The sequence below is a fragment of the Thunnus albacares genome, chromosome 3, assembly GCF_914725855.1.
Source record: "Thunnus albacares chromosome 3, fThuAlb1.1, whole genome shotgun sequence".
NCBI lineage: Eukaryota > Metazoa > Chordata > Actinopteri > Scombriformes > Scombridae > Thunnus > Thunnus albacares.
In genome coordinates, this window is record NC_058108.1 from 9,509,710 (window position 1) to 9,522,111 (window position 12,402).

The 12,402-nt window shown below is 41.8% G+C and overlaps 1 protein-coding gene across 4 annotated transcripts; it reads right to left on the reverse strand.

Annotated features, from left to right (window-relative positions):
• Positions 1-3,627: 3,627 nt before the first annotated feature.
• LOC122979301 (protein Wiz-like) lies at positions 3,628-11,582 on the reverse strand. Of its 4 annotated transcripts, none has more exons than XM_044346654.1 (9): positions 11,564-11,582; positions 10,886-10,958; positions 10,095-10,580; positions 9,238-10,002; positions 8,693-9,043; positions 6,407-6,621; positions 6,044-6,230; positions 5,789-5,948; positions 3,628-5,145 (listed from the first exon to the last, which is right to left on the reverse strand). In XM_044346654.1, exons 2-9 carry the CDS (start codon positions 10,896-10,898, stop codon positions 4,989-4,991), a joined length of 2,334 nt encoding a protein of 777 aa, XP_044202589.1. In that variant the 5' UTR covers positions 10,899-10,958; positions 11,564-11,582; the 3' UTR covers positions 3,628-4,988. The 4 variants fall into 4 exon arrangements, with proteins under 4 accessions (XP_044202589.1, XP_044202588.1, XP_044202585.1 ...); XM_044346653.1 differs by having other exon boundaries at positions 11,506-11,580; XM_044346650.1 differs by having other exon boundaries at positions 10,886-10,912; positions 11,506-11,574.
• Between the last annotated feature and the right edge of the window lie 820 nt (positions 11,583-12,402).

The following is a 12,402-nucleotide window of genomic DNA, read 5'->3' on the forward strand; positions in this document are numbered from 1 at the left end:
GCTCATGTCTCGTGTAAAGTGTCAGTTGAGTCTGAATGCTACAAACGAGCAACAAACAAGATCACGTTGATGACCTAATCATGACCTCACTGCCTGAAAATGACAGCGCGGTAAAATGCTGAGTCAGAGGGACTAACGGCTTTACTCCTGGTGCAAAAATGCAAGGAGGCACTTATTTGTTTCATTAATAACAATATCCTTGAGACATAGTGCAGTTATTTAGAAAGAGAAATATTAAACAACAAAACTAAAAACAAGATAACAGAAACGGAAAAGTAAAGATACGCCTCCAGTGTTACACAGTCTTGGGGAATCTGTCCTCTCTGAGGAATGACTGCGAAGCCACAAGTTGTGTGACAAAACTCCATCCTGTGCCAAGCCCCGAAAATGTACTATAAATCATACTGGAGATGCAGGAGACTAATTCCAGACACTGAGTCATAGACAAACTGGAGGAGGGAGAGAAAGCCATGTTCCCTCTTTATCCCCTCCCTTGTTCCCTCTTTATCCCCTCCCTTTCTTCCTCACAAATAACAAAGCAACAGAAATAAACTACCTCTACCTTTCTTTCAAGGGAAGAACTTAAAGAAAAAAAAGACATTACATCAGATTGGATAAACTGCTGTCAGTACACTTGATGACTGGATGTATTCGAATAGCCAAGACTTATCATGTGTTTCCAGATAACAGAAGACTTGCAGCTGGTGTGAGGACCACAAACCATCTGGTTACTGTGCAAACACACTGCAGCCATCTTTCATTTAAGTAGGTAAATTCTGATCAAAGCGGACCGTGGCACGCTGTGGTCAGAGTGCAGGATTACACTTGTTTTGAATGGTGGTGATGGACTCATCTGTTCTTGACAGCTGTATACCATGAGTGGTAACTTATTATAATTATAGAACTCTGGTTCATGCAGAGATTGTATTTATTCTCATGAGTGTTTGCATTGTCTTAGAGGCTAAAACGTGTACTGAAGTATATGTATGATGTGTAGTAATGTTGAATTACTTGGTACTGCACAGCAGCAGCATTGTGTGTCCAAGGCAAATTTCCCTCTGGCACAATAAAAACTTATATGATTTGACTGGTGTTGTATGTTGCTGGGCTGTATTCCTGTACATTTTATATGCTCTCTTTTTTTATTTTTAGATTTTTATAAGATTAATATATATTAAGGATATGGCTTGTGATTTTTCTTATTGTCAACAAATCTCATGTGCCGAGCCAAACCTGGACTTAGCCAAGCCAAGAATATTACTCAATAATTGCACAATTTTCAAGTTATTTCAGAATAAACTGAATATGAGACACTTTCAATCAGGTGCAAATAAACAAAATGAGTGCAATCTGAGTTCTCATTCAACTTGGTAATTATTTTTATTTTCAGCATTTTAAGAAAAAGAAAAGAGCCTTGATGTTGATGAAGCAGTCATTTGCTAGATTGTATGTTGCCAATGCTTTGTTCAGTTTTGAAAATTGACCAACCCTGGTGTCATTCTGCTTTTATTGTGTGACAGGGGCTCCGTTTGAACTGTGACAAGCTGTATTAACTCTGTGTCTTATCTGATACCCTCGTCTTCTTCATCTCTCCAGTAGGTCAACTGGTGTCTCATCTGTCTGTTGCGCTCCTCATCTCCTCTGCTCTCTCCTCCTGTTCTTTTCTGGTCATAAAAAGGATGCAATCAGCATATCATGCAAGTAGTGTGAAGTCAGTCCAGTAGATCTCTGAGAACAGTTGCTTGATGCTGCTGAAAACGGGGTTGATCAGAGCTTTGAGATTAAAAAATAAAATAAACATACAGGTAGTGAAAACCAAAAAAATGAGCCAAAACAATAGTTCCTAAACCTTTTCAGTCTTGGACCATGCGGCAGAGCACTCTTCTTATTTTTTTTGCTCCCAAATCCATCAGATAGACCTTTTCCACATTTTGACATTTTGGCTTATCATACAACAAAATCTGCATAGAACTGCAGAATTTTTGAATATACCAAAAAAGATTAAAGCCATATTTCCTGCTTAATTGAAAAAATAAGGCCATTTTAAGGTGAATTGGTAAACTTAAAGGTAATATCTAAACCATGTAGAAAATCCACTGAAAATTAAAATCCATTAACTGATCAGTTCCCCTGAAATCATGAAAGTAACCTTAATTAAATCATCATTAATGGGGACATAAATAGTATTAGCCTGCAGTTTTGTGTAGAGTTCCAAGAAAAAGATTGAAGAATTGCTGCAGACTGTCCAGCTTCCTTGCAAACTGGAGCCATAATACAGCAAATCCGCGTCGGTTTTGAAACCCATGAACCACAGTCAGAAACCCAAAATTATTATGCCAGATGTTCCCACAGCCCTGGAAGACAGATGCGGTCCTAATTTGGGCTCTAACTTCAATGAGAGCTTTGAAAGAGTTGCTTGGAGTCCATTGTGTCCGTGTTGGAACCATCAGGTGTTGAATGCTATGAGCCTGGTCAGATCCTGTCAGGTTAGATCTCTCGATCACTCTGTAAATGCCTTTGGGTTGGCATACCAGCAGAGGAGCAGACATCAGATTTATCCATCAGTGACTGAAGGCAGACAGAAGCGCTTCCATCCTGCCTCCGGTAGTAAATTGCAAAGAATGAGTCTCTAGGGAGCATTGGTGAATATCTAGTGGAGACAGTGACAGAGGAGAGTAGAGACCATATACACTCTATGGTGAGACAGATTAGAAACAGGATGGAAACCCTTAATAGATGACCCTCTCTGCTCCTGCACTGCCTCTCCTGTGAGATGTGTTTTCTCTACATCACTATAGTGCGATTGTGATTGCAAGGATGTTAAATCTGAAAATCACATTGAAAGAATCTGAGAACACCATTTCTCGAGTCTGGACCTTTTGCAGGCACACGATAAGTCAGTTTATCCTTTATGGGTGGGTGCACAGATGACCAATTTAAACCTTTCCCCTTTCCCTAAGGCTAAGTGATTCTCAGTCCAATTCAGAGCAATAAAGACTAATGGCTCCCTGTCAACGCAGTGATGGCTCCAGCTCTGGAAAGTAGAGAAAATCACATCATAAGTCACACTATGAACATTATGGACACAAGGGATGGCAGCTCTTAAGTCAGACACCCACTGACATAAATACACACTTTACAACATGTCTAGAAAATGGAAGAGAACAGAAACACACTCTTGTGCTGGTTTACAGGAACAACATGAAATGCATAAAAGAGAAGCTGAACGCTTAACTTTGCTGCCAATTTCTTGTATCAAATTTATGAATGTGCAGCTCCCATCCATGATTTCCACATTTTTAAGACAATGCTCTGAGTCACTGAAATCTAATCTATCACTCTGAGATTATTTACACAATGGGGAGGTGTTGTATTCACAATATGTGAAGGAGGAAGCAATAACTCTAAGTTTCTAAGAATGTGTAAACAAGTGATTTTTTAAAGATTACTGGCACCATTGGAAAATGAATATCTGCATGTAACAGATTTTGTGAATACCTCCAACGGATACAATGCAAATCCCTGACAGTCATTTCACAGTGTTGCCCCCACGTTCTTCCAAAAGAAGTAATTGCATCCTGCTTGCTGGTGTGAAAGCTCCAAATGTTTAATGAGCCTGAGACATAACAAAGACGAGGTTTTTATATGAGAAGTGAAAATGGAATAATGGACAAGAAGAAACCACATCTCAGAGCCACAGCATTAAAACCACTGACAGGTGAAGTGAGTAACACTGATTATCTTGTTAAAATGACACCTGTCAAGTGAAGTGGTGGAATATATTAGGCAACAAGTGAACAAGCAGTTCTTAAAAGTTGATGTGTTGGAAGCATCAAAAATGGGCAAGCGTAAGAATCAGAGATTTTCACAAGGGCCAAATTGTGATGGCTAGATGACTGGGTCATCATCTCCAAAATGGCAGGTCTTGTGGGGTCTTCCTGGTATGCAGTGGTCAGTACCTACCAAAAGTGGTCCAGGGAAGGACAACCAGTGAACCTGTGACAGGGTCACGGGCACCCAAGGCTCACTGATGTGCGTGGGGAGCGAAGGCTAGCCCATGTGGTCCAATCCCACAGAAGAGCTACTGTGGCACAAATTGCTGAAAAAGTTAATGCTGGCTATGATCGACGGGTGTCAGAACACACAGTGCATCGCAGCCTGCTGCGTATGGGGCTGCGTAGCAGCATGACCAGTCAGAGTTCCCATGCTAGAGAAAATTATAAAAAATGATAAATTATATTTAAAAAAAAACATTTCATATAGGTTTATATATAAGACAAGCTTTAATTTACATAAGTGTTAAAAAAGAAATGTAAAAAGGCCACATATAAAAAACAGTACATGATAGCAGTCACATCTGAAGAATATTCTAATAACAGAAACACAGTCACTGTGTTTGAAGCTTTGAATTTACGATTACATTACAAAACTGTAACTTTTTTCTACAAAAGATGCCCTATGTTGGATACAAACTCTGTGTGTAATTCTTCCAAATTTAAAGTAAAACTCTTAAAATATAATTTATAAAATAAGACTTGGCCTGAAAGGAAACATGTCACAGTGAAATGCCGACTGTACTACTCAGCAGGACAAAAATAAAACGAAATTCATTTTGTCCATTCTATCAGTGCAGGAAAATGTCATTTGTTAATGACAAACATTGAATCACATTCAAACACATGTAACATCTGTACAAATGGAAGGAATGTACTGTATGAGCGTGAAGGGGAAAGCACTGATCATTATAATGAAGGATGTTTTTCCACAACAACCGTTCATCAGTGTTGAGATCAACTTAGTGGCTTTTACCTGAGAGGGCCTCACACTACTCTTTCCCTCACATGGCTCATGTTCGCCCTCTCCAGGACATGAAATGAACATCAAGTTCACGCTTTTCTGACAATTTGTCACCTCAAAACAGACAGAAAGCTGATACTTCTTCTTGACTCTGACATGATTTTGCAAGAATTACAGAAAGGATTTGTGGGCTAGACAGCGACTGGATGGACGAGAGCAGGAGCTGCCACTGGTGCAGCAGGAGGAGAGGCTTTGCCTTTGTAGCCCAGTGACAGGATGTGTTTCTGCAGGTGTGTGATCCACTGCTCTTGAACAGACAGAGGTCCATGAAACACTTCTTCACAGAACCTTAACAGAACAACAGAGAGAGAGAGAGAGAGAGGAGTGTGATCTGAACTGCATTAAGGGAGGTAAAAACTACCAACAAGTTATCTGGTTCTATTCTTGAGGACGTGTCAATTGGAAAAAGGAATTTCATGATTACATGTGCAACAGGGTTATTTTTCTTTGGTACTTTAGTACTATGGTACTATACACTTGTGTTGGTGAAGTGCTGGTTTACAAGAAAAACATGAAGAAACCAAAATCTAATCAGTTCATCCTTGAGTCCACGTGGACATTTGTGCCAAATTTGAAGAAATTCCCTCAAGGTGTTCTTGAGATATCGTGTTCATGAGAATGGGACGGATGGACGGACGACCCAAAAACATAATGCCTCTGGCCACAGCTGTCTCTGCTGCAGAGGCATAAATAGATGCACACTCAAAACTCTGATACTTCTGGTATTAAATTTATGAATGTGCAGCTTCATGATTTCCACTTTTTAAGACTACAATGAAAGAATAAATAAGCCTTGATGTTTCAAGAAATGTGTAAATGGGCCTGATCAGAAAAGAAGACATAAGCACGGACGATGGACCTTGTGGCAGAAGAGAAATACCTCCAGTGGTTATTATAAAAACACACAAACAGTCATAAAACATAGACTAACCTGCACTTGAGGGAGTACATTTTTCCCACCAGTTTAACCAAAGGGGTCAGTGGGGGCTTGGGCAGCAGAGCAGGGATGCTGCCGGACCGTGGTGGTTGCTGGGAATTGGTGTCCTGATTTTCTTCCCCTTTAGGCACTGTATGTTTGGTCAGATAGACCCCTGAAAGCACAGAGGAGAGGTATTATGGTAACCTGAAGAAAGAGCTACATTTATTCATCTGTATCCAGCTATCTTTCTGCTTCTTTGTCTCTCACCCTTTGGGGAGCGCACACCAGGGTTGCCATGAGCTGCCATGGTCCGTTTATGGTCTTGTGATTGTCTGGATGAGCCAGCAGTGTCCTCTCTGCCCCCCTTGTGCTCTGGATGGTGCCCTGAAGGTTTCAGACTGCTGCCAGGCACAGATTCAGAGTCTGTAGACAGAGAGGGCGACGCAGCATGTCTCTGGGACAGAAAGAAAATGAATGTAAAATGGATTTGGATTTACTTTACTTAATAAATGGTTCATGTGTATCTAAATCGGAATAGGAAGTATTTTTAAGAGCTGAATGTAAAAAAGGAAAGCACAAACACAAGACTGGTTTACTAGAAGTCAGTCTCGCCAACAGAGCACAGCCTACCTTTTTGATGTACAGGTCTCCCATGCGATAGCGTCGGGTTATTGCGGCAACCTTGACTGGGTCCCTGCGGATCATCTCACTGAGGAGCTCGATCGGCGAACTCGCCCCATCTGCCTTCCATTCGACCACACCCAGCTGTCGGAGGTGGGCCCGTGCGTGACTGGCCAGAGCCTTGCGGTTCTCAAAGTCAAACCCACAAAGCTCACAGGATGCATCTGACAAAAAGAAGGTGAGAAATGTTTAAACAAATACTGGTATATACATGAACAATAACAGATTAGACATATGATCAGTTCAGTGAGTTCCAAATGACATGTGGTATATTACCATCCGCTGGACATGCCTAATCCACCACCAACACTGCTGTCTTTCAGACTGTTTTAGCCGTTTTATCCTGGCTTTGATTGTCTTTGTTTTTCCTCGTCATATATGTTGGCATGTGGTGACTATCATCCCTTTGGGAATCAATAAAATCAATCAATCAATCTACAGTTCTGCTTGAAAGTTTGTGAACCCTTTAGGATTTTTTCTACTTCTGCATAAATATGACTTAAAATATGATCAGATTTTTACACAAGTCCTAAAACTAGATAAAGAGAACCCAATTAAACAAATGATTAGGCTTATTAATTTATTTATTAAGGAAAATTGATCCAATCTTACATATCTGTGTGAGGCAAAAGGATGTGAATCCTTGCTTTCAGTAACTGGTGTGACGCCCTTTCGCAGAAATAACTGCTTATCAGCCCTGCAAATCAGCTTGGAGGAATTTTAGCCCATTCCTCCTTACAGAACAGTATCAACTCAGGGACATTAGTGGGTTTCCTGCATGAACTACATGCTTCAGGTCCTTCCACAGCATTTCTATAGGATTAAGGTCAGGACTTTGACTCGGCCATTCCAAAACATTACCTTTCTTCTGCTCTAACTATTCTTTGGTGGGACAACTTTTAGGGTTGTTGTCTTACTGCATGACCCACTTTCTGTTGCACTTTAGTTCACAGATGGATATCTTGACATTTTCCTGTAGAATTTGCTGCTAAAACTCAAAATTCATAGTTCAAACCATGATTCAAGCCGTCCTGGACCAGAGGCAGCAAAGCAGACCCAAACCATGATATTGCCACCACCATGTTTCACAGATGGGATAAGGGTCTTATGCTGGAATGCATTTCTGCATTTCCGTTTGCTTTTCTCATTCAACCCAGAAAGTTGAATTTTGGTCTCATCCGTCCACAGAACATTTTTCCAATAGCTTTCTGGCTTATCCACGTGGTCTTGAGCAAACCGTTGACAAGCAGCAATGTTCTTTTTGGAGAGAAGTGGCTTTCTCCTTGCAACTCTGCCATGCACACCATTGATGCTCAATGTTCTCCTGATGGTGGACTCATGAACATTGACATTAGCCACTGCAAGAGAGGCCTTTAGTTTCCTAGACGTTACCCTGGGGTCCCTTGTGACCACCTAGACTATTACATGCCTGCTCTTGGTGTGATTTTTGTTGTTCAACCACTCCTGGGGGGGGGGGGGTAACAATGGTGTTCAATGTCTTCCATTTGTACACAATCTGCCTGACAGTCGTCTAGTGGAGTCCAAACTCTTTAGAAAAAGGTTTTGTAACCCTTTCCAGCCTTGTGAGCATCAACAACTCTTCTTCTAAGGTCCTCAGAAATCTCCTTTGTTTGAGCCATGATGCACTTCCACAAACCTGTTATGAAGCTCAGACTTTCATAGTGAAGACCCAGATTTCTCTTCTTTAAATGAGGCAGCTCCTCCCAGACTCATACTTGATTGTCATCTCATTGACTGAAACACCCAACTACACAATTTTCCCTTCAAATTAACTGATAATCCTAGAGGTTCACAAACTTTTGCCACACACAAATGTGTAACATTAGATAATTTTCAAGTGTAAGATTCTCATTTGTTTAATTGATGCCTTTTTATCTAGTTTTAGGAATGGCATGAAAATTTGATCATGTTTTAGTTCATATTTATGCAGAAATTGAGGAAATTCTAAAGAGTTCACAAACTTTCAAGCAGCACTGTATCTATCTATCTATTTCCACCTCAGTTAGTGGTCGGTGATTTCATCTTATCTAACATCAAACAAAACTACAACTGAATCTGCCTCTAGATTTAAGTAATCTAAGTAATGGCTAGAAGGATTTGTTTTCCAGTTAAGGAAAGTCAAACGCTTGCTTGCTCAAAATGCAACATGCATCAGTCTTTTGAAACTGACACAAATAGCCTAATTAATGCTTTACAGCAATGTCACTGTCTTACCTGTGTGTGAGGCCCCCCTCTTGCCAGACGAGGATTTCTCTTTCATTGAATAATCGAGAGGTGAGGTGCTGGTGTTGGAGGTTGGCTCCCCTGAATGGAGGCTGTCCAGGGACCTTTTGGAGCCTTGAGGGGTCCACGTGGCTTTGCCCGAAGCCCCACTTGGTGCAGACTCTTTCCTGCCCTCTTCCCCATGCATCATGACCTCTTTGAGGACGTCAATCGGCGAAGTCTTGATCGACCAGGTGAGGCCAAGCTGGCGCAGATGGGCGCGGGCATGGCATGACAGGGCTTTGCGGGTCTCAAACAACTGGCCACAGAAATCGCAAAGGACTGTTGGTGGGGATTGTACATCTGTGGAAGACGGTGACACATGGTGGAGGTGAAATTTAGAGGATACATCATATAAAAACATATAAAAACAAATGTACATATAAAAGTACATATAAAAACAAATGAATGAATAAATGGAAAAAAATAACAGTAAGGTAACTAAACAACTAGCCTTTTCCAACAACTTAATTTAGATGAATGGCACCCTGCTTTACCTGCACTGAGAGACTTTGAAGAAACAACTGCAGAGGGCAACTTCTGAGTGGGAGAGCTGCTGCTGGTGCTGGATTCCTTCGGTGTAGATACCTCAACCTCCACAGGTTCAGGCTTGGGCTTTCTATGAAGAGGGTCTACTGCTAGCCGAAAGCCTTTCTTAGCCTTTGGGGCCCGGTTAACTGGAGTGTGAGGAGACTTTACAGGGCTCGGGGAGAGGGACGTGGAGGGAAATGGGGAGCGGGGTTGACCTGGAGCTGGAGATGAACTCATGGAACTGTTCGTTTTGGGGGGGTGCATGGCTTCTAACATGCCACTGCTGACCAGCTCCTGGACAGTGTCGATCGCAGAGCCTTTCCCCAGCAGGTCCACCACCCCAATCTGACGCAGGTGAGAGCGTGCGTGGGAGGCCAGGCCTTTTCGGTTTTCAAACTCCTCCCCGCAAAGAATACAGGTGGACTCCTCTGAGGATTTAGGTCGTTTGCTGGGAGGAGACGCAGGTGGAGAAGACTGATCAGAGGACCGTTTGGAGGAGGGCGTAGAGGGGCTGTTTGAAGAGAGCGACTCCTGTTGCTCTGTGCTGATAGGCTTGAGGTCCTCCTCCTCCATGATCTGGTAAAGAACATCAATAGGGCTGCCCTTGATCTCACTGTCAGGGATTCCAATCTGCCGCAGATGGGACCGAGCATGACTGGACAGGCCTTTGCGTGTCTCGTACCAGCAGCCGCAAAGCTGGCAAACATGGACCTCATCATTGTTGTCTGAAGCTGCAAGAATAAAGAAAGTTATGAGTAAAAGGTCTCACATCAGAAGGAAACTATTCTGTCAAGTCTTGTACATACAAATAAGAGTGTCATACCTAAAGTAATAGGGGCGTCAGTTTCCAGTGGCGCCCACAGTGGCTTGGTTGTGGTTTGGTGCTCTAAGGAGGATGAGCTGCTGCCTTCAGCCAGCTTAAGAGCAGGAGGAGATGAGGGGAGGTGAGAGGATGTGGACTCTTTTGATCTGGCTGGAGATCCCTGATGATCCATCTTTTGTGGGGTAGTCATGACTCTACTCCCTGCTTTGTAGGAGGGGCTCTTGTCTTCTGGTACTGAGGGAGTCCTGGACTCCTGCTGGGATGTTTTTTTGGTAGGTGTCAAGGGTGCAGAGGAGTCTGCTTTGAAGTTGGGCAAGGAGCCGTCTCTCTCCTGGATAAGCTGGTATAGAAGCTCTATGGGAGCTCCGCTGCTTTCTGACAAGGTCACACCGAGCTGTCGTAGATGGAGCCGGGCGTGGCTGGAGAGCCCTCGTCGTGTCTCAAAGTATGTTCCGCAGACTTCACATATAACTGGCATTGGGGTCGCTGTGGGGCAGTTCAGGAGGGAGTTTGTCATCACAAATGGAGCAGGAGAACTTAAGTCAATGTCTTTAGTCAAGAAAAAGAGCTAACACTCACTGATTTTACATATAAGATCTTGCCATTTACTTCCAGACTTGACAACCACTACTTACGTCAAGATCAATAACAATATAAGTAGCAATGAACATAAGTCACTATGGATGCACTAATCTGACTTTTTCTCTCTAGATTACCAATTTTGATACCTGAAGTCAGTATAAATGCATAATTATCAGAAACTATGTGTAACTCATAAGCGTCTCTCTTACCTTGTGAATCCATGGCTGCTGATAATGCTGTGGGTTAATTTTGAGGGATGAGAAGGTTGACTTTCCCCAGACCCTTTGTGCCCGAGTGACAGAGGATGATATAATAATAACATTTTTTTAAAGTGACTGATATCAATCTGGTCCAAAGCTGAGTGGGGATACTATTACTAATATTCACAACAATTTACAGATCAGCATGGATTTTTGTTGTTGTTGTTTTAGCTTCTAAAGTTAATAAAAAACTAAACCTGTTGCAGACAGGCAAACTTAAAATAACGTGACACGATTGTAACCTCGCGACAAAAAGCAGCATGTTGAGAATAACGTTATCCACTGTTAGAGAAACTTAATTACTATTTCTAATTTTACAGCTCGCACTTTAACAAAGTATCTCTAAGAGCAAAACTCAACAGACTACCATATAAAATTGGAAGTGACTGAAGATTTAAAAGCTCACTTCTGTTGCAGCCTTTGTTTTGCTATGGAAGCATGCTAACGTTAGCTGCAGTGTAGCCCTAATAATTTTTTATTTTAGCGGAATAGCTCAACTAGCTACACATCCTGCGCCCTCGATTGGAAACCAAATTACAATTACCACTTATAAATAAATGTTAATTTACCGAAAAGCCTTGACAGACAGCCCCAGTACATCAGTTTCACACACGCTGACAAGCTTACCGGAAGTAGCAGGCAACATACCGGTTGGCGATAATTTTTTTCCCAGGATGGCGAAGTCATGACCCGCCTTACTCTGCCTCTGATTGGATTACCCTGATATTCTTACCCTAACCTTAACCAATCTCACTCCTCATTCCTAAACCTAACCAACCCAACCAACGAAAGCAACGAGTACTAGCCAATCAGAGGCAGAGTAGGGCGGGTCTTGACTTTGCCATCCTGGAAAAAAAATTGGGATGATTTAGGAAACTCACGCGAGATTTGAACATTATCCTTTACCTTAACAACCCCAACCTCGCGAGAGTGCCCTTTCTTCTTCTTCTTCTTCTTCTTCTTCTTCTTCTTCTTCTTCTTCTTCTTCTTCTGGTTTTATTCGCGGTTAGTAAACAGCTTTCGGGTGCATGACCGCCACCCACTGCTCTGGAGTGTAGACTAAAGCTCTCCCCCCCTCCTCTCTTGCGGTGCCCCCTAGTGACCATCCACAAAGAAAGGTTTCATTGTTCCGCTAAATATTAGGTGTAGTTCTTAATTTTTAAATAACTAGTAACTATTGTCCCACTGAAAAGTAAGTAATTTAATGTTGCTATTAAGTGAACAAACACTTTTAGTTTTAATCTTTTAATTCAACCTAATAACCTTCACTTTAGTCACCTAATAAAAATATGTATTTCATGTCACCATTTCATTTGTGCTAACTCTCATAAAATGTTAACACATTCTAGTTTTATTACCATACTACAACACATTTTAGGATGGAATATTTCCTTTAAATAAATGATAATAACTAATCAGAGGTTTAACATGCAATTGTCCATTTTGGTCAAGATGAACATATTGAT